Below are 21895 nucleotides of genomic sequence, written 5' to 3' on the forward strand. Positions count from 1 at the left end.
GACGTGTTTTTCAAAAGAGAGGTTGTTGTCGAAAAAGACTGAGGTTGTGGATGTGTTGGAGAAGAATGTAGAGTGGAATTGTCAATGGTGAGGCAGAAGTTGTGAGAGGTTTTGGTGAGGGATTTGGGACCGATGATGATCATGTATGATTTTTCACAGTTCAGTTTGAGGAAGCTGGCTTGCATCCAGGACTTAATGTTGTTGAGGCAGGTGGTCAGAGTGTACTGAGTTTCAGTGGTGATGGATGTAATGGAGATGTAAAGCTGGATTTCATGACCGTAGCAGTGGAAGTTGAAACCATGGCTGCAAATGATTTTGCCAGGGGGGAGCATGTAAAGGATGAATAGGAAGGGACCAAGCACCGAACCCTGGGGGACGCCTTGGGACAGATGAGCAAAGGAGGAAGTGCAGTTGTTGATATTGCAGTACTGGCTGAGGGAAGATTCGAGACAGGAAATGAGAATTGCGTTGTTGATTGTGTCAAAGGCTGCAGTGAGGTCAAAAAGGATGAGAATTGAGAGGTGACCGGAGTCTGAGGAGAGGAGGAGATCATTGGTGACTTTGAGGAGGGCGGTGTCTGTGCTGAATATTTACATGACATACTGAAAGGCGGTTCAGTTTCCTGAACAGTGGAACAGAGGGCTATGTATTTGCCCAAACAATATTACCATAAGTCAAATAGGGATAAATAATATAAAGTTAATAAACCTGAAACATTTACAAAACTTCGTCATTTATAATTCGTGTCCTCAGCACCACATTTTACCACGACACACACAGACTCACAAGGTGAAAACAATACCAGCCGTAGCAACGTTTTTGTGGCTGGTTAAAACAACTGTGTATTTAAACTATAAATACATTTAAAGTACAGATACTTTGGATGTTAATGTTACAGGGTTATTGCACAAGGATTGTTCCTGACTCTGTGCATACAGTGCTAAGTGTTTCTGTCAGAGTGATGGCCTCAGGTAAAACTTAGCCTTGACGTAAAACTCCCAACAAAACCTGATGTTTAAATGCTGCCCCAAACATTATGTCACAGTGAACGCCTACAAAACTATCTGCTTGCAAAATATAAGTAGAGCATTTCCATTTCCATCATCTTCAGTCCTCCTGCTGAATAATAACACGTCGTTAAAGCATCTCCTCTGTGTACCATCCACTTTTTAAAAGCACTGGTTTCAGATTAGATCTTCTCCCGTTCCTGATAATTCATTTGTAAGGGGAAACTTTGAGTGAGGTGTGTTTATGTTTTTGTGGCTCTATTTGTATCCAACATTTGACCCGTTTGTTGTTGTTGTCCTCAGCTGGACTGTCTGAACCCCACCAACCACCAGAGACTGTGTGTGCTCTTCAGCAGCTCATCAGCTCAGTCCAACAACGCACCAAACCCCTGCGTCAGTCCATGGTAAACCTGTTCATGTGGAGTGGAGCAATGAAGAACCTCACACTTTGTTTTTAATGAATTTGTAGTCACTGCGTTTGTTGTCAACAGGATTGTCACAATGGAGTTCTACGGCAAGAACGACCTCTCTCTGGGCGTGTTCCTGGAGCGGTATTGTTTCAGGTGAGACAAAATAACTATATTATTATAATGCTTTCATGAGAGTCATTATCAGAGAGAAACATCGGGGCCTATGGGGCTGGGATGTAGCAAAAAAACAAATTAAAATGTGTGTGGGAAGCTGAGTATTTAAACTTTGTGGGAGAAATTCGTAAATGTGTTGTCAGACTTGAAAATGTAGTTTCACACGAGTGAAATTTGCAAATATTTAAGTAAGCCTCACAGTTTGCTTTGCAAATGTATCTATTTGCATGTGTATGTTTTCTGCAGGCCGTCCTACCAGTGCCCCAGCATGTTCTGTGAGACTCCCATGGTGCACCACATCCGTCGGTTTGTTCACGGCAGCGGCTGCGTGCAGATTGTGTTAAAGGAGCTGGACTCTCCTGTGCCTGGTTATCAGCACACAATCCTCAACTACTCCTGGTGTCGTATCTGCAAACAGGTCAGTAAGAACATCACATAATGTTTAACATTAACATAGAGCTTCAGTATCATCACTAAATGTTTTGTGATAGTTTACTCCAAAGGGCGATTTCTCAGTGAAAGCATTGCAGTCGCTGCTAGCACCACTCTCTGCTCTGTCTCGAGATCCAATTCATAAAACGATATTACAGCGCAAACAAGTCCGTAAAGTTTTGCAGTACAATTGACCTTTGTTTTTGTTTGATTGCAGTTACTCATGTGGTAAAATATAAATATTGCAGTTGTGCCAAGAACACATTAATGCACAACAATGAGAGAGAGAAATAAGCAAACTGATATTTTCAGATGGCGAGTCCTGACCGACGAGGTGAAGAGACATTCCTCAAAACGTCAGGCAAGAAATTTAAACACGACAGAGAGAAATCGTATTTGGAATTTCCCAGTCTGTCAGTGTGTTTTAGTGACGTCCAACTCTCTGAAGATGCTAATGATTTTACTGCGTCTGGCTATTAGCGCTGATTTTTGTGGATTGCCTGTTGGACATTGAAGCTCATTTGCATAGAAAGGAGCCACATATATGCACATTATCTCACTGAATACTTGGAAATAGCACAGGAGCACAGAGACACTGTTGGAGCTCCTCACCCTGTCTCTAAGGCTGAGCCCAGACACCCTTAAAAAATCTTTCTTATTAAAGAGTCATGGAATGTTGTCCATGAAAATGTGTTTGAACCCTGGCAGTGATCCGTCAGCTCAACAATGAAAATGTGACATGAGCTGTTTTTTACTACAATAACTGAACAAAATGTTTTTAGTTTGTGTTTGTCCTCAGTCAGGTTCTTCTTGTTCTTTGTCAGCTGAATCAGTTTACACAGTGCTGTTGACGAGTTCACCGAATGTTTCAACCAACAGTCAAACAACTTCATTTGCTTTCCCATTGTCTCTGAAACAGACACCTGAAGGGCCCACGAGTAAACACATTAACATACCCACAGTGTTTTCTGGGTCTGACTGTGACAGCAACATTTAAATATCACTAACTCAACAGATAAAAAGAGGACGCCACTGATGGCAACCAAAAGACAAGAACTGGCACTTGCTAATTTCTCAAAATGGCTGCAAGTGGCAACCTGGACACAGTACCTTATGTCTGAATGACTGGAGTGAAACTAAATGTTAATTGAGTCTGATTATCAGGCTAAACTTCCCTTTGTTACACTCAGTCTCTGCCTCTTTTTATCTTAAGGTGACACCAGTGGTGCCCCTGTCCAACGACTCGTGGTCCATGTCTTTCGCCAAATACCTGGAGCTTCGCTTCTACGGCCACCAGTACACCAGGAGGGCTAATGCCGAGCCGTGTGGACACTCCATCCACCAAGACTACCACCAGTACTTCTCATACAACCAGATGGTGGCTTCCTTCAGGTGCGTCCGTTTACTCTGTTCTCCATTCACCTGCTGCTGAATCAGACAAAGGACGTACCCAGAATCAAATTAATAAATGACTATAAAGTATTTATATTGAGAAAATCTTCCTCTAGATCCTGTTGATGCTGGTTTGTGTCATTAGTTATTCATTCATCATTTACCTCCGTCTCTCTCCTCCTCAGCTACACGTCTGTTCGCATGTTGGAGATTTGTCTTCCTCGTCCTAAGATCTTCATCAGGAACCTGGGACCCTCTAAAACCAACCTGCAGCAGGACCTGAAGGACTTCTCTCTTAAGTAAGTACGGGGCAGCTGTGGCTCAGATATAGAGCAGGTCGTCCACAAATTGGAAGATCGGCAGTTCGACCCCCGGCACTTCCAATCTGTATGTCGAAGTATTCTTGGGCAAGATACTGAACCCCAAATTGCTCCCAACGGCTACTTGTTACTGAGTAGCAGGTGGCCACCAGTGTGTGAATGTGTGTGTGAATGGATGAATGTGACTCAGTAGTGTAAAAACATTTCGTGTGGTCGGAAGACTAGAAAGGCGCTTTACAAGTGCAGTCCGTCCATTTAAATGACAGAGCTCATGAGTCTGCATTCATTTTATACACCTCAAACACACAGAGAGACACCAGAGAATTATGCACTGTGACCAGTAGATCCCATTGAAACAACAATAATGTTAAAAAGAATGCATCAAAATGGTGTATCCCTTTGGGAGTGTAGATGCGCTCAGGAAAATTTCATGGACGTCTGCCCATTAGATTATCTTGGGTTTAAAGTTTATTTTTTGAGACGAGGAAGTAAAAGGTAAAAGTAAAGTAAATTTGCTCAGGAAACTCACGGCAATATGTCCAGCAACTTTTAAAATGACTAGTGTGCAACTGGAATATTTATAGACTCATGCAGGGGTCGTTAGTGAGACCAGAATTATACACAGCTGATTTTATTGAACTCTGGCCTTTAGTTGTTGATGTCTTCATATCGAGGGTCTAAGAGCTGCAACTAATGTTTATTATGTGTGTGTGCTGCATGAGTGGAAAATGTGTGCAGGTGTTTTAAAGGTGCATAAAAGCAAAACAAAGCACTAAAGCAATATAACCAAACCAAAGAGGGGCAGAGAGATGCAGCAGCAAAGTCCAGGGTCAAACAGAGTCAGGCCACCATCTGCACACACGCCTCAGTAACCTGGAGCAGGTGTTTCCAGGTGTCCTTATAATCACCTGCCTGCAAAGAAAGAGCACACAGACAGGTGAATCCCACAGCATAGAGATGACAGCCCAGCAGTTATTTCACTAACAGAATAAATATAAATGGTAAATACAGCAGTGAACAGCAGTGGAAAGAACTACAGTTCATAAAATATAAATAAATAGACTTTGGTCTAAAGAAGAGATTTAAATGCTTTCTGGTCTCTGAAGTTTTGTTGTTGTTGTCAGTCCATGTGAAGTTGAGCCTGGTCCAAACTAACAGTCTGGTTACTTCACTTTCATTCTGTGGTTTTTGTTTCTTGACCTGACTCTGTCCACTGTCTCCCTCCGCTCTCTCCTCAGAGTGAGTCAGGTGTACCTCGCCATAGATGACCGCCTCACCTCCCTCAAGACCGACACCTTCAGTAAGACGAGAGAGGAAAAGATGGAGGACCTCTTCGCTCAGAAAGACGTAGGTGTTTGTTTGTTTTTTTTACCTCTAGTGTGTGTGTCAGTATCTCTGGGTTCAGCTGTAGTTGCATCAGCTCATCGTGTGTGTGTATGGTGTGTGTGTAGATGGAGGAGGCGGAGCTGCGGAGCTGGATCGAGAAGCTTCAGGTGCGACTACAAGCCTGCGGTGTGGATTCTCCTCAGCAGGTTCAGGCGGTTCTGGAGTCGCTGGTGATGAAGAAACAGAGTCTGTGTGAGATGTTACAGTCCTGGAACAGCAGGTCAGAGTCAACAAGGACCTCTTACAGTGGATGTTATTTATCAGCATTTATATATATATTTTTCACATTGTGTATATTTTGGATTTGAACCTTATTTATATTTCATATTTATATTTGCACTCTTTCCTACTTTTTTATTCAACGTCTGCACAACAGTGTCCCTCTGGATGAACAATAATAGAAAGTAAATAGATAAATATGATAAAATAATAATAACAACAATAAATATTAATAACACAAAGATCTGTCTTATTTTAACAAAATAAAGAAAAACAAGAAAATAAAATCGGTGGAAAAACAAACATGACTTCTCCAAGGTGATGATGGAGATTGATGTTAGGATAATTGGTAAGAGGTGGCAGATCTTCTCCTCCTCCTCCTCCTCCTTCTTCTTCTACTACTGCTGCTGCTGCTTCTTGTACATACGGCATACGTTTTTCTTAGCTGTATTTAAGCTGTCGTTGTAAATCTGATTTGTATTTTATTGTAGTATATCTGAGAGTCACTTGGACTCCTCATCTCCTCTGTAGTCATCCCTCTGTTGCCTCTCTCCCTCTCAGGCTGCAGGACTTGTTCCAGCAGGAGAAAGGCAGGAAGCGTCTGTCTGTCCCTCCCAGCCCGGGCAGACACAGACAGACCGCCGCTGACGACAGCAAGGTCGGTAACTTCATCCATCACGTTTACATCACAATAAGTGACTTGGTCACTGAGTCAGCATTCCTCTAGTCACTTGAATTCTTCAGTAGCATGTAATCCAGGAGTTTCTTCTAATGGGGTTTTAAAGAAGGTGTTTTTTTTCTCAGCCAAATTTCACCTGGAGAAAGCCAAGTTCTTGGCCGTGTGTCGGTTTCTACACGTGCAGATGTGCAGGACAGACGGAGGAAATATTACTATGACAGCAGAGCATCAGAACAAAAGAGAAGACAATTACACATAGCGACACATCTTCAAATTTAAAATGATTAAACCTCAAGTCGGACTAAATTCGGATCAGAGTTCTTTGCTGCAGGTCACACCGCTTTCTCTCCTCTTGCTCTCTGTTCATATCCATACAGTCTGCCACAAAATAAAAAACAAAATGAAAGTAATGGCTCCAAAATCAGGCCGTGGGAACGCTGGAAATCTGATCTGCATGTGCAGACAGTCACCAAGTTTAGAGCTGCAACGATATTTACGATTAATTAGTCACTTTTCAAGCAAAAATGTGACAGTTCGGATTCTCAAATGTGAGACTTTGCTGCTTTTCTTGGTCTCACAGTGATGTAAATTTAATATTTTGGGGGTTTGGGCTGTCGGTCAGACAAAACAGGACAGCTGCAGGACACTGCGATTTATCAGGTCATTGAGAAAATACTCAGCAGATTAACTGATACCTAAATTAATCATTAAATGAAGCAGTGAACAAGTTACTGACGTGGATGTAAACACATCTGGTTTGCTGTGACCTCAACTCATTCAGTTTTGATTCAGGATGATGAATCTCACCTGTTTTCATTTATGTAACAGAGCACTCTGGACTCGTCTCCTCGTAACCCGTCTCCTGTGGTGCAGAACGGTGACAAAGGTGAGTTACCTGTCTCAGACCTGACTCCTGGTTGATTGTGACTGAGTGAAGAACGAGTGTTGATGAGCTGATGTGTTTTCACTGACAGAGGACCGTCACCTCTGCACGCTGCCCTCCACTGCCTCCTCCTCCTCCATGCTGCCGTCACCAGCCGAGCCAGGAACAGAACCGTTCACACCTGGTCCCTCCTTCACTGAGCAGGACTCTCTGAGCATCCCTGAAGGTACACATACACACACACACACACACACACACACACACACACACACACCTCTGCAGTATCTGTGTGATGTGTCTAAACTCTGTGTTTGCCTGTCATCAGACGTGTTTGACGGACACCTGCTGGGCTCCACTGACAGCCAGGTGAAGGAGAAGTCCACCATGAAAGCCATCCTTGCCAATTTCCTGCCTGGAAACAGCTACAACCCCATCCCCTTCCCTTTGTAAGTGACGCTGGAGGAGGCTGCACACACAGTTATTACAAGCTTCACTGGTTTGTCTCTGACTGTCATGTGATCTGTGTCGACAGCGACCCGGACAAACACTACCTGATGTACGAACATGAGCGAGTTCCCATCGCAGTGTGTGAGAGAGAGCCAAGCTCCATCATCGCCTTCGCTCTCAGGTGAGGCTGCACAGTATATCGTTTCTCTTATGCAATGTGAACTAGCACGATAAACACATCATGAAAGACTTTTATTGGTGTCGTTTGTGTTATTGTGTAATTTTTATACAAGTAATATTCACACTAGTTTACATAAACAGTTTGATGGTATTTCTTGATCTTTGAACAGTTTTGTGTGAAAGGAATTAAAGGCCTGTCCCAAATATAGGCCTGTTTAGTTTAGTGATGTAAGCAAATAATAGCCTGGGGATAGTAGTAAGTCTTACGGTAAATGTGTCACATGTTGCCTTCCAGCTGTAAGGAGTATAAAACGGCGCTGGATGATCTGTCCAAGGCGTCAAACACAGGCGGAGAGGAAACTCCACAGGTCTCCAGGTACGAAGGATTCATGTTGAACTTTGAGGTGGTGTTTGAAACTCTCAGGAACAAATGATGGAAGCTAAATACATTTACTCAAGTTCTGAACTTTTTACGCACCTTTATTTGAGCATTCTTAATTTGACATTACATTATACATCTACTCCATTACATCTCAGAGGGAAATACTGTACTTTTTACTCTGCTACATATATCTGACAGCTTTAGTTACTTTACTGATTACAATTTTACAAATAAAACATAATTAGTTTATAAAGTATGATGCTCTGCTTCAGATTAAAGTCGCCAGCTGTACCTAAAGTAGCAAAGAAAAGCTCCACTTTCACCAACTGCAACATTAAAATGCTGGTGACATGTTTAAGCATCATAATAATATGATACAACTGTTTGAAAGGGACCCATCTACCCAATAATTACTTTTACTTTAATACTTAAAGTACATGTTGCTGTTGATACTTTCTTCACAAGTCAAATCTTAAATCCAAGAGTTTTATGTTTTATGAATATTTTTAAAGAGCAGTGTTGCTACTTTAACTTAAGTAAAGGACACTAAAAGTATTTCTTTCACAGCTGTCAGGAGTTGTGCAAATACATTATTAAATTAAAATATATCAGGACAGATTCACAAGATGTATTGCAGAGATTTTAGTTAACTTTTAGCTGCCTGTAAATAAATAGGAAAAACACATTCAACAAAGCAGGAAGGATTAAAATGTTTTGGCCATGTAAACTTTGTCATGCAGAAGTTAAAGCTTCATTAATTTCACTATAAAAAAAACTTTCAACTGTTCAACTGAAGAAATAATCACGTGTTAAGAATGCACAGAAGAGCTGACATATTTTCTTGTTTCCTCCTCAGCGCTGGGGAGAGTCGTGCGAAGAGCAGTCCTGCCAGGCCCAGTGAGTCGGCCTCATCGCAGCAGAGCCGCATCAGCCTGGAGACCGACCCGCTCAGTGAGTGTTCACGTCACATGACAACTTCATTCACTGAGAATTTAAAACCATTTACATGTGAAATAATTCACTTCTATGAATGTTTTGTGCAGAGGATGCAGACCTGACAGATAAACAGAAGAAACAGACTCTGAATCCACACGTCGAGCTACGTGAGTATTTCTTCCTCTGATATTTATTTATCCTCCAGAAGAAGGATTCAGATTCTTTACTGAAGTTGCAGTACTAGTATCACACTGTTAAAGTACTCTGTTAAAAGAGTAAAAGTTAAATAAAGATATTTTCCTCTGAGATGTGGAGGAGTAAAAATTAAATTTCATCTGTTGTCACATTTGCAGAATTCTCAGACGCCAACGCCAAGTTTTACTGTCGGATCTACTACGCCGAGGAGTTCCACAAGATGCGCGAGGAGATCATGGAGAGCACCGAGGAGGACTTTGTGCGCTCGCTGTCCCACTGTGTCAACTGGCAGGCTCGGGGAGGGAAATCTGGAGCTGTGTTCTACGCAACAGAAGGTTGTGATATTTAATATATCACAGATTAATGTGACTTCTGTCACTGCAGGCCATACTAGCTTTTGTTTGGTCTGCATGACTTAGCTATTTGGGATTAGTAGGACCTGATAAGTACAGAGTGTAGTATGTTGGTTTGTGGTCTCATTTTCTAGGTTTGTGCTGTAAGATCAGGTTTATTGGTTATAGGAGGTTTTTGCAGTTTAAAGAAAGTTGCTTATGTCAGTCTATATTTTTATTATTGTCAACAAATCCCATAAAAAGACCAAAACATGGTAATAACAGGAACTGTCTCCCCTCCTGTGTCTCAGATGACCGGTTCATCCTGAAGCAGATGCCCAGACTGGAGGTTCAGTCCTTCCTCGACTTCGCACCTCATTATTTCACCTACATCACCGGAGCTGTGCAGCAGAAAGTACGCACCATACAAGTTTCTATCAGGGGTTTACTCACTAAATTTAAATAATTAACAAACCACTTTCTGTCCCACAGCGGCCGACTGCGCTGGCGAAGATCCTGGGTGTTTACAGGATTGGTTACAAGAACTCCCAGAACAACACAGAGAAGAAACTGGACCTGCTGGTGATGGAGAATCTTTTCTACGGACGCAAGATGGCGCAGGTACGACAACATGGCAGTGGTGAAGAATCAAAAGTAAAAGTACTCTTAGTGCGATGAAATGTTAACTGTCAGTGTTTTACTGTGATATCTGATGATTTTAGATTAATATTAATATTAAATTTGTTCTTAGTAAATAAAGACAGTGACACATTTCTATAAAATAACCAGTACATGTGCACAAACTCATCGACACACCTTTGGTCTTCCTCCTGCAGGTGTTTGACCTCAAAGGTTCTCTGAGGAACCGTAACGTGAAGACGGACTCGGGGAAGGAAAGCTGTGAGGTGGTTCTTCTGGACGAGAACCTTCTGAAGTTGATCCACGACAACCCGCTGTACATCCGCTCCCACTGTAAGGCCATCCTGAGAGCCGCCATACACAGCGACGCCTACTTCCTATCCAGCCACCTCATCATCGACTACTCGCTGCTGGTGGGGCGCGACGACGCCACCGATCAGCTGGTGGTCGGGATCATAGGTGAGAGGAGGAGGAGGGTAGTAACTCTGTTTCACCTGTTAATATTTATGGTTTTTGAACATTTTTCTGGTGACGTCTCTGTAACAGTTTTCCATCTGCTGTTTCCTGCAGATTATATCAGGACATTTACCTGGGACAAGAGACTGGAGATGGTCGTCAAATCCACTGGAATCCTGGGAGGTCAAGGTGAGTCTTCATCAGTGCTCTATTGGTATCAGGTAACTTGAAGGGTCCTGGTATTGTAATTTTTTAACCCATACCCAACCCTACTGTGGAAACAGTGAAACATATTTGTTCATTTGTTTGAGTCGGTACGTATCTTGGTTTGTAACAGCCAGACTATTCTGCGAGCTCATGTTTCATTTACTCTGGCAGATGCGTTTTGTCCCCCTCCAGTTAAGACAGATTTCCAACTAACCTGGCCCGGGTTCGGCCCATCACAATATGGGGACAGAGGAGCATCACACATGACAGATTTCACTCTGATTGGTTGTAACTGCCTCCAGTCTCCAACACACCGGGCTCACGGAACGAAGATCAATTCTCTCACCTCAAATGTTTTCAGAAACATATTTTAGTGCACTGGTTGTGACCAGGACACCATATTGTTCCTTCTTTAAAACAGACCAAGCACTGCCTCGTCTTGCACTAGTTGTTGATCAGAGTAACGAGTTGCGTTGCTAGAGGCATTTTGCACTTGTTGAAAACAAATAAACTGAGAGCTCCCAGATTATTTCACATCTGTGACTTCATCACACAAAAGAAGATTTCTGTGCTGAAGCTGAGAAAGACCATGCTTACAATGTTTTTTTAAAGTGATTATCTCAGGATCAAAAGTTTATTATCTCGACATAACGCAGCTCGTTTTCTTATGACAACGGGTTAAATTACCTTTATTTTTGAGAAAAAAAGACTTGTTCTCTTGATCACGTGATAATTATGGAGAATTCACATGACCCTACTGTGATACTACTTTGTGAATGTTGTTTCCTGTCTGTGACGTCGTGTTGTCTGCGTCTCCTTCAGGGAAGATGCCCACTGTGGTCTCTCCGGAGCTGTACAGAGCTCGATTCTGCGAGGCCATGGACAAATACTTCCTGATGGTACCTGACCACTGGACCGGCCTGGGCATCAACTGCTGAGCAGTGTGACATGTCTGAGTGCATTTTAAACACAGACCCACAGGTACTCACTCTGCTCAGTCTGTGAGTTCACCACAAGCACACTGGACTCTGTAAATGTTTGTGCAGACTGTAAATAGACGAGTACACAGCACAGAATCATTCCGCCGGAGCAGCGACACTCTGCAGCATTAACGCGACAGATTAGACCAGTTTTTATCTTTTCAGTATTATCACTTTATAATTTATCCTCTTCCAAAGAGGCTTCGTTCTTTTATCGGTGCCATGAGTCCAAACTGTTTCAAGAGGACCCGCTGAAAAGTTTCAGTCTTGTGTTTATAGTTTGGTAAACAAACTAATTTGTGTAATTTAAAGTTTGTAAATGTACAGAGATGATGTAACTATTAAAAGATTATTAACTCTGATCTGTTCAAGATTTTATCTGTTTGTTTTTGGAGTTAATGAAGCAGAGATGAGAAACATCAGATGTGATATAAAGACACTGCAGCACATGTCAAATAATAGGTTAATGATATGACCAGAGAGGTGGCATTTAATTAACACTTTCAATAATCAATTTAAATATTAAGTCATTTATTGAGCAAAAACTGCAAATATTTTCTGTTTTAATTTTAAGAAATGTGAAGATTTGCTGCTTTTGTGTTTTTATAATCAGTTTAAATTAAATATTTTGGACTGTTTGACAAACAAAACAAGAATTTGAAGATATCACCTCGTCATTTTCACTATTTTCTGTCTTTTTATGTACAAAATTCAATTTGGTTAAAGGTCCAGTGTGCAGGATTTAGGAGCATATTTTGGCAGAAATGTAATATCAAAAGTTTTCTCTAGTGTATAATCACCTGAAAATAAGAATCGTGTTCTCGTTACCTCAGAATGAGCCGTTTATATCTACATAGGGAGCAAGTCCTCGCCTACAGAGATCACCATGTTGCCACAAATACATATACAATTTAATTTTCCATAATACTGAGCGTGAGTTCCCTTCCCCTAATGAAAAGGCTTTTTTCTCTCAGTCTGTTGGTTGTTAAAAGAGTTAATAATAATAATAATCTAATTTCCAAATGAACAGTGAAATGGTAAAATCCTCCTCATCAGCTTCAGCAGCAAGAACGTTCATTTTCAAAGCAACACAAGACAAAAACATTTTTCTTTTATAATGTGGAGAATGAAATGGAAAATAAAAACAGCACAACAGTAACTTCAGATTTTTTATAATTGTACAATTTATATAAAACAAAGGGAAGCTGACAAACAGCCCTCAGCATGTCGTACTGCATCAGGAACTGGTATGAAAATCATCAGACACATGACGATAGCGATTGTCAGGACTGGTGAAGCTCATCTCTGGTAGAATAATAACAATAATAATAATAATAATAATAATAATACTGGCAGACAGATTCAGTCTCTCAGCGGACCTTCAGCTCAGGGACAGAACAACAGTGTGCTTGTTAACAACGTGTGCTTATCAGTCGTCTCCATTTCAGTCCAACTGCAGCTAGCAGGGTTCTGGGTTTAAAATAAGATCATTAATATTCACAACTTTTAGTCTGGAGCTCAAATAAAAACCTTCAGGATGGAGACGTCACTTAAAAATCATCTGTGATGGAGAGTTCATACAAAGCTTTACGTCAACATTATATACAAAAGCAGTTTAATTTCATATCAGTACCTAAAGCTAACTCTCTCTCTCTCTCTCTCTCACACACACACACACACACACACACACACACAGACAACTTAAAGGATGAGTCTGAAGATATTCTTGTTCTTATCGTTTACAAATCCCGCGAAAAGACAAAACAAGTCTGATGTCTGCGTCCATAGAGCTAAAAACACGTTCCTTCATTACGATTAACGGCGGCATTGTAGTTTATTTAAAATTGATCCCACACACTGTCCTGATGCCACAAATACTCACTTCAGTACCAAATGTAGATTAATCCGCCGCTGAAAATAGTCCCCAATAAATTTAATTGCTCCTGAGAGTAACGTTTGCTAAGTATGGAGACCCTCTCTGCCAGTGTGATGAGGAAAATAAAAAAAGATCCTGTGAGTCACTACAATGACAAACGTTAGTGTCTCAAAATAATAATAAACTTTCTCATAATTAGGTAGAATCTCCTTATTTTATTGATCGAGTTAGTTTCTCATTATTTTGAGATGCAACTTGGAAAAATGTAGTTACTATTTCAGTCTGAGTTAGTATCTCAAATAAATGATTTAATTTCTTATTATTTTGAGACACAATTTTAAAATAATGACTTACCTCAAAAAATGAAGTATTTCAAAATGAGAAAGTTTGTTAAAATGAGTTAGTTTGTCAAAATATTGAGTTAGTATTTCAAAACAAATAAATACCGTCATTATTCTGAGAAAATTTCCTCTCTACGACTCACAGGATCTTTTTTTCATCACACTGGTGGAAATGCGCCTCCACAGCTAAAGCTACACTGAAAAGCTGTTTTAAGAAATGATAAAAACATTTTTTTATATATTCAAACTAAGTTTTTTTTGACTCAAACATTTGTGTCTTCATTGGAAATCAAGAGCCACAGAAAGTATCAATAGACAGACACATTGATTGTTTCGCAGGGATTTGTTGACAATAAAAATACAGAATATCAGCAGCCTTCAGGAGAGAAAACATCGGAGTGAGACATTATTTCAACAAAAAAAAAAACATCTGCATAATGGTCAACTCACGCAGAGCAAACTCCTCTAAACTCTGTCATTGAATGTGACATAACCGACCACATTATGCTCAAAATATTAAAGGATCAGTTCACTAAATAACTGCAACAAAAACCCAGACACTTGGAATGTTGTGGTGTCGAGTCGTGCAGATAGTTTTTGTTTTAGTTGTCCAGATTTTAAGATTTCTGCCTCAAAACAAACAACGTCCTGATTAATCTGGATTCTCCACAGAGCTAACTGAAGACAGGGCTGCAGCTAATTAACACTTTCATCATTGATTCACCTGGTAATTATTTTCACCATCAGTAAATTTATTGATAAAAACAACAACATGAAAGTTGATGACAAGTTTCCAAAGTCAGCATATTGTCGTGCTTTTGGCTCCTGGAGTAAACTAGGCTAATCTGTCTGTATGTACGAGGGTGGAAATCACTTAACAGGACGAGGACTGTTTCTGCACTTCACTTCAGCACGTGAGTACTATATACGAATCTGCCATGTTTGTTATTTGTCAAGTGAAAATTCTGACGTCAGTTATCTTCCATATTTATCCAAACACAGACGTCATGTGATAATATCAGTCCTGTATGAATCAGCGCCTTGTTTATTTGGCATCTCTTATTTTGTTTGTTTCCTCCACGCTTTTTTCCTGCCGCTTTCTGGCAGTGTTTCAGGTGCAAATTCATCGCTCTTGTTCAGGAAGCAGACGTTGCCCAGAGCCTTGACATCATATCTGGAAGATAATGTCAGTAAATTCTGGTAAAATACAGAGAGTCAAAAATGCACAAAAAATAAGCAGCTAAATTATTTTTTTTTATTTTGGTCGTAGCAGAAATTTGAGGCAAATATCTGAAAAGCTGGACAAACCTGCACAGCTCAGTACCTCCAGGGTTCAGTGATTTTAATGAGCTGATCCTTTAATTACAGGAATATTATATTTCTAACAAAGGACTTGTTGTAAAAGAAAAATGAGTGGACATCAAGGCACTGGACACATTAGAGACAATGGCACATAGCTGGTAGGTAGACAACAGAGGGGAGGAGGGGGAGGGGAGTGGTCAAGGCCCTGTGTTACTTTACATTGTAAGTGCTGGCAGTATTTGTACCATCATGTAAGAGATAATAAATACCACAACCAACTGAGGGAGGCCGAACAGAGCTTCAGGAATTTGGTCTTTAAGGAGAGTCTGGGCTGCGTGACCAGACATCAGAGCTGCCCAGGTGGGAACAGGTCACCAGTGGCTAATCTGAGGGCTGCACTATGAAGCAAGTTCAACACAGTCAGGCTGTCTGGGCCTCAGCTGGCTCGACAAACCCTAAAAGAGATAACGGGTACCAAGAGGGTGGTTATCAAGGTCTCTGTTAACCAAGGCTTTCTTCTTCAGGCTCTTCCAGACTTTAGAAATGTTACCAGACCGAATGGATCAAATCCTGATAGCGACACCAGTCATTTCACAGATGTGTCCACTGGTTTACAGATGTCTCTTTCACAATGTAAGTCAATGGGGAAACTGTTTTTGAGCCCAATTTATATTTGTTTTTATGGGTCTAACGACAGAGATGTTTGTGTGATGTTGTTAGGCCCAAGTAACAGCTTGGTTTTGGATGTTAGCCGCTGCTGCTGTGTTAGCTTGATGTTGAACTGACCATTCAGAGACGGCAGTAACAGAAAGTCTGCTGATCCAACTGGGAGTCGGGTCGGTCCAGGATCAGACCTCCAGAACAAAACGGATCAAATGCAGGTATCGGGTAGATGTTTTGATACCAATTGGTACTTAGCTTACAGCCCAACTTCAGAGGCATTACTAATGTAATGTTTTGGCTCAACATGTTTGCATCTATTACACATTTCCTCAGCTGAGAATCTGTATCGCTTATAGATCGACTATTGATTACAGAATGATGCTATTATCAAAGGAGTTGATGAGAGAAAGATGGGTTTTTTTAGCCAGTTTAAATCCAAAGCTCAACAAAAACTGGCTCCAGTCAGCTTCAGTCTGCAGCATTAAGTTACCATGACCATCTTCATAACATGGAAGACTCTTCAGACTCAACACGACTCTCTAACCTGCTGATCTTACTTCACAGTGCAGCCCTCAGGTCGACAGGTGGGGAGGAACATGGAGTCTAAACAGTGCAGGAGGCCGACAGAGGCCGCAGGATAAAATGCATAAATCTCAGTCTCAGTTCACATCTGCACAAACCCTGTGTTCAGTCAGTGGGTACGTCCTGAGTCCCTCGTCTGATCGCTACTCAACTACAATTTGATTTAAAATTTATTTACAAAATATTAAGTTTACCTAAAACATTGAAGCTACTTTATCATTCCTATAAGACACTGTCATTATAATCTGAGTTATTTAAAAATGAATTTACAAACAGATTATCAATAAACACAAATAAGAATTTTAATTAAAAAATTGGTCGCTGCTGGTAGAAACTGCTCGCATGGATTCACCCTGACGTCTCCTCGCCCAAATAAGGGAATCAAGATGTACCCAGTGTGTCGTGTCCTCGTTTTCATGAACAATATTTAAACTACTAAACCTCGACATTCCAGCCACAGTTCATCAAAACCTAAAATCCAAATTTGTGCTTCAGTTGTTAACAGTTAAAAATGTTAATTATTTACGTGTGGAAGTCAAATATTTGGTACAACAACAAGCCAAAATCATAAAAAGGTTAAACGGACACTCAGCTGTCTTCATGGTCGACTTCATTTTGTACAAACAGTTAAAAATGGCTTCTTTTTTTAAGACAAAACGAGTCTCCGAGGCGAGTTGCTGTGCCATGCAGAGACTGAAGTACCGAGGTCGGTTTGGATTTAAGCACCCGTGAGTAGAAAGAACAAATCGTGGTGTGAGTCAACACAAGCATGCAGACCCGAACCAGAACTGGTCCGGATCAAATTCTTCGTCACCGTGGAGCATCTTACTCGGCTGCAGTAGTCAGTCCGGGGCAGTGCGGCTGCTCCGCTCATTGTTTTTTGGAAAAAGGGCACTAAGAAAAAAAGCGCTGCGGGGTCTCCAGCCTGGTGTCACACAGGAGGCCGATTCTGTACAAGATACAGATGAAACATCCAAGCTACGTCACGACCAAATCTCCACCCTCCTCCCTCCAGAGTGCAAGTCACCAACCGAAAACTGCATCGCTCCTGGAGGGGAGGTGAAAAGTTCAGGTGCACAGCTGGAGGTAGGAGGGCAGAGAGTCGGTTCGGAGGGGTCAGAAGGTTTCCGAGTCCTCCGAGTCGTTCTCGGTGGTTCCTTCGCTGGAGGGTCCGGAGGGGTTCCTGGGGCTGCGTGGCCCCCGAGGGCCGGTGCCCGGGCCTTTACCCCCCTGGTGGGGCAGCTGCCTCAGCAGGGAGCCTGGGGAGGGAGCCCCGGAGCTGCAAGGGGAGCAGAAAGGCATCATGGTAGCCAGAATGAGAGCCAGACAGTCAGCCACCTCTCTGCTAGGAGCGCAAGCCAGAGCAGGCGTCAGACCTGAGGTAGAGAGACAGAGAGAGGAAGAGGGGGAGGGAGGGAGGGAGGGAGGGAGGAAGAAGAGCGAGACGTAGACATGGAGGAAGCGAGGAAGGCGAAGCAGAAGACAAAGGAGGGACGGAGCAGCATTCCATTAGTGTTCAGCCAGCTGACACAGTACACAGACATGAGGGGGGGGCACAGAGCACACAGAGACAACCACAGCTGACGTCCATCACTACACAACAGATACATCCAATAATAAGCAAAGAAGCAGCCTGTGGACAGTTTCAATCAGGTTCCCACTGTCACATATAGGCAGAGCGATCATGTTCTGTGAACCAGAGCACCAGAAATCCAGCTTAAAGCCTTTGCACACTGAGTCCGAAACGTTTGTCTGTCATAAAAATTTCTGAACAGGTTCGATTTTTTCCTCCGTCAGATCCTTCAGAGACGTTTGACCAAGAATCAGTGAAGAAAATGTGGCGGTGGGACACAGCTGAGACGAGACAGAGGAACGGGGCTCAGAATCATAACTCAGGTAGCTCATGTTCAACAGGTCAGATAGTCATATCCAGGTGGATGATGATGATGAAGAGGATGTGGACCGCACACAGAATGTGGAGACAGGGAGGAAGGACAGCTCCGCCCCCTCATGCAGCTGTGGGAGGGAGTGGTGAAGGCAGATAGGTAGCTCCAGTGGAGAGAGGCAAAGGAGGAAATGTGTCTTTTCATTTTGTCACATGCTGAAAATTTTCACAATGAACTGAACAATAAAACGCATCAGAATCAGTGTGACAGGTTTCTGTGTCTAACTATTTTTTTCAGAAGACAGATTTAAAAAAACGGACTCAGTGTGCAAAGGCCTTTAGCTTTGCTTCCAATTGGCCACTCTTCATGTTGCAGCAAATAAAAGCATTTTCCCCACAGACCACCATCAGAACAGACGTCTGTAAAGCTGTCGACAGACACTTGGTACTGCACACAAGGTCATTATGAAGGTTTGATATTTGGTGATCTCAGAACTAACAGGTTAATAATGTTGAGTGTTGCCATGTTTGTTTACATCACGCATCACCGAAGTTTTATATGGGCTGAGTTCTCAGGAGCGCCCTCTAGTGGTATCCTCCTGTGACATGTAGTTCAAACGTAGGTACATGAACAAAGCTGTTCATGAGGACGCTGGTTGTCTACGTGAACGTGGATAAAAAGCAAGAACATCTCTGACGTGAGGAGAAAGAGTTTTCTGTTTTTTTGTACTTCTTTCAGCCAATCACAATTGCCTTAGACAGTGCTAAACCAAGGATGCAGCATCGATGCTCTTGCTACTGTCAGGAGGGAACTGGTTTTTGCAGAACATTTGCAGGTGGGGCGGCGAGCTCTGTCATTACCATGGCTAATGCACCACAAAGATTTTACAGCATGTAGGTTGCTGAAGAGGTGGTTGTCACATTGTTGCTGGTATGTTAGTTTTCAGGCAAAATATCCGCAGGTGAGCATTTTCCCGTCACACCTCCAATGTGTTAGGCTGTCATACACACAGTCCACAGCCTGTGAGCCAGATGAGCCAGGAGCTGAAACTCACACACATTTTAATGACTTTTATAATTGAGTCAGATTTTGAAAAGATTTTATTTCCCCACAGATCTGCCTGAACCATTTTACACGTTAAAGTCTGTTGACAGGTCCTGAAGTCTAAAGTTGTGTACAGCTTTGAGTGTCTCTACAGGGAGCTGTGTGAAGTCTGTTTGGAAATGAAAACAATCTGAAGGTGGTCAAGTTGCATTGTGGGAAATGTAGGCACCAGGTCTTGACAGGGGAAAAGAATGTGTGACATTAAAGATGATATCTGAATCTGCTGCATCTGTTTTTATATATATATATTTATTATAAACTGTCCATCATAAATCAGTACTTTAAATGAAGTATTCCATTCATTAGACTTTGGCAATTAATTCATGTCATTTTCTTCCTCATCCTGTCATCTCTCTGCTGTCACTGTCAAATAAAGGCAATAAAATGTTGAAACAGTGTCTCATTTTTAAATCTTGGAATATCATCTCTAGACTCCATGAGCAGTGGGAACCCTCTTTTAAAGATTCATTTGCAGTGCACGTGGAATAAATCAAATTAAAATCATTCATTATTGCAGTTCATGCAGGAACAGAGGAAAACAGCCATGCTGACAAACGACCACTGCATGCAGCTCGAGCTGATAAAGGTCCTGGAAGAGGGGCTGGTTTAGACCTGGGTCACCCTACCGTTCTCATCCACCGTCTGAACGTTGGCTCCTCGAGACAGCAGCTCCTGGACCGCCTTCTTCAGACCGCTACGAGCCGCCAGGTGGAGAGGACTGACACACACAGAGTTAAACATGATCATGTTGATCATTTCTAGTTCATCAGATTACAGTGAGACTGAACATGTTTTTGTCATGTGATGGAGGTGTTAGAAACTCACGTTTGCAGTGCTGCATTTGTGGCATTGATGAGCGCCGTGTCAGACAGCTTCTCCAGGATCAACATCACACACTCTTCTCTTCCCTGCAGAGGACATAAAGTTACAGAGACAAAACATTAAACATTCATTCAAACCTGGTGATATTTTTGTGTGACTGACGTGTTCTGATGTTAATGTTAAATGTGTCATCAGGTCTCACATGTTGATCTCAATGAGACTTCATGAATAAAACCTTTACGCAGCAGTTCGGATTTTTGTAATGGGTATGAGGCATTTATCTATACTCAGTGTATCTACAGTAGATGTCGTCTGTACACCCCCAGTTTGGACAAGCAGGAGGACGTATCACCACCGGAGCTGAGCAATGTACTTCAGCAAAAGGTTTGTTACTATACTATGATTTTTTTTTTCATGATTTTGGACGACATGCTTCAAATCATGAAAAAAAGTCATAATATAGCATGTCGTCCAAAATCATAAAAAAAAGTCATAGTATAGCATGTCGTCCAAAATCATAAAAAAAAGTCATAGTATAGCATGTCAAAATAATCTAAACATAGACACTTAATCTGAGAGAAAACTCCTGTGTTCTGTGAGGCCAAATTATTGTTTTTAAGAAAGCATATATGGATATAATCGCTTCAGTTCCCTATCAGAAAGGGCAGTCTGACGGTAAGGTAAAGTGGTTGACAATGTTGGTTAAATAACTAACAAACATGATGATAATGCACGAGTGTGAGGAGGGTTTAAAGAAAGGGACTGCACTGACTTTGAAAAGACACTGGCATCAAATAAGGTGGAGGGTGGAGCCCCCGTGTGGAGACTTACATTATTGCAGGCTAGATGCAGGGCGGTGTTTCCATCTTTGTCTGTCAGACTGAGGTTGCTCCCAGCGCTGGTCAACAGCACCTCTGCAGACACACACAAACAGATACACTCTAAATCAGCAACACAGAACAAGAGACAAAACACCATGAGTTAAAAAAAAAAAAAAAAAAAAAAAAAAAACTCCGTACCCAGGGCTCCGACTCTGCCCTTCTCTGCCGCCATCATCAGTGCACTGCGACCTGATTGGTCCACAGCATCAACAGGTGCATCATGGGACAGGAGCAGCTGGACGCAGTCAACATGACCCGAGAACGCTGAAGCGTGAAGAGGAGTCCTGCAGGAGAGAGGAAGATGCTTCACTGAAGTTAAAGTACTGACTCCACAACAATAATACTCCACTACATGTAACAGTCCTGCGTTTAAAACATTACTGAAGTTAAAGTATGTATCAGCAAAATGTACTTTAAGTATGGAAAGTAAAAGTATTTATTGTGCACTAAATGTTTCCTGTCAGTGTTTTTCTGTTCTGATATTTTTGGATTAATATTCCTGCTGCATGAATGTGTCATTTTCCTGCTGTAGATGTTTCAGGTTGTGCTTGTTTTAACTCCTTCATATCCTGTTGGGTCATTTAATCTACAGCAATGCATCATGGTCTATAAGATCATCATAAGATCACAGGTTTTGAAAGAGTTTATTTAGATGTAGAAGGAGGAGAATTAACTCAACACATCCTTCAGTTTATCACAAACACAAGAGATGAAGTGGAGTGGAAGTATGAAGTCACATTAAATCAAATACTTAAATACAGTACTTGAGTAAATGTACTTAG

At 41.7% G+C, this 21895-nt stretch overlaps 2 protein-coding genes across 6 annotated transcripts in view; one reads left to right on the forward strand and one right to left on the reverse strand.

The window, feature by feature from the left end:
- Nucleotides 1-12018, forward strand: part of pikfyve (phosphoinositide kinase, FYVE finger containing) — a 34986-nt gene extending 22968 nt beyond the window's left edge. For all 3 annotated transcript variants that reach the window (XM_050048705.1, XM_050048703.1, XM_050048704.1), the window contains 21 exons: nucleotides 1311-1411; nucleotides 1499-1570; nucleotides 1838-2009; nucleotides 3237-3415; nucleotides 3601-3714; nucleotides 4974-5082; nucleotides 5187-5341; nucleotides 5902-5998; nucleotides 6848-6905; nucleotides 6994-7128; nucleotides 7228-7348; nucleotides 7435-7530; nucleotides 7825-7905; nucleotides 8768-8862; nucleotides 8955-9014; nucleotides 9201-9377; nucleotides 9686-9789; nucleotides 9867-9995; nucleotides 10211-10472; nucleotides 10584-10658; nucleotides 11499-12018. In XM_050048705.1, coding sequence (XP_049904662.1) covers nucleotides 1311-1411; nucleotides 1499-1570; nucleotides 1838-2009; nucleotides 3237-3415; nucleotides 3601-3714; nucleotides 4974-5082; nucleotides 5187-5341; nucleotides 5902-5998; nucleotides 6848-6905; nucleotides 6994-7128; nucleotides 7228-7348; nucleotides 7435-7530; nucleotides 7825-7905; nucleotides 8768-8862; nucleotides 8955-9014; nucleotides 9201-9377; nucleotides 9686-9789; nucleotides 9867-9995; nucleotides 10211-10472; nucleotides 10584-10658; nucleotides 11499-11614 — 2508 coding nt within the window. In that variant the 3' untranslated portion in view covers nucleotides 11615-12018. The remainder of the gene's footprint in view (nucleotides 1-1310; nucleotides 1412-1498; nucleotides 1571-1837; nucleotides 2010-3236; nucleotides 3416-3600; nucleotides 3715-4973; nucleotides 5083-5186; nucleotides 5342-5901; nucleotides 5999-6847; nucleotides 6906-6993; nucleotides 7129-7227; nucleotides 7349-7434; nucleotides 7531-7824; nucleotides 7906-8767; nucleotides 8863-8954; nucleotides 9015-9200; nucleotides 9378-9685; nucleotides 9790-9866; nucleotides 9996-10210; nucleotides 10473-10583; nucleotides 10659-11498) is intronic.
- A 793-nt stretch (nucleotides 12019-12811) lies between these two features.
- ankrd44 (ankyrin repeat domain 44) overlaps nucleotides 12812-21895 on the reverse strand; it is a 46812-nt gene continuing 37728 nt past the window's right edge. For 2 of the 3 annotated variants that reach the window (XM_050048620.1, XM_050048621.1), the window contains exons 24-28: nucleotides 21252-21397; nucleotides 21064-21146; nucleotides 20236-20318; nucleotides 20037-20128; nucleotides 12812-17796 (exon numbers count right to left, since the gene is read on the reverse strand). In XM_050048620.1, coding sequence (XP_049904577.1) covers nucleotides 17537-17796; nucleotides 20037-20128; nucleotides 20236-20318; nucleotides 21064-21146; nucleotides 21252-21397 — 664 coding nt within the window. In that variant the 3' untranslated portion in view covers nucleotides 12812-17536. The remainder of the gene's footprint in view (nucleotides 17797-20036; nucleotides 20129-20235; nucleotides 20319-21063; nucleotides 21147-21251; nucleotides 21398-21895) is intronic. The other variant, XM_050048622.1, reaches the window with a different exon arrangement.

The sequence above is a fragment of the Epinephelus moara genome, chromosome 7, assembly GCF_006386435.1.
Source record: "Epinephelus moara isolate mb chromosome 7, YSFRI_EMoa_1.0, whole genome shotgun sequence".
Classification (NCBI taxonomy): Eukaryota; Metazoa; Chordata; class Actinopteri; order Perciformes; family Serranidae; genus Epinephelus; species Epinephelus moara.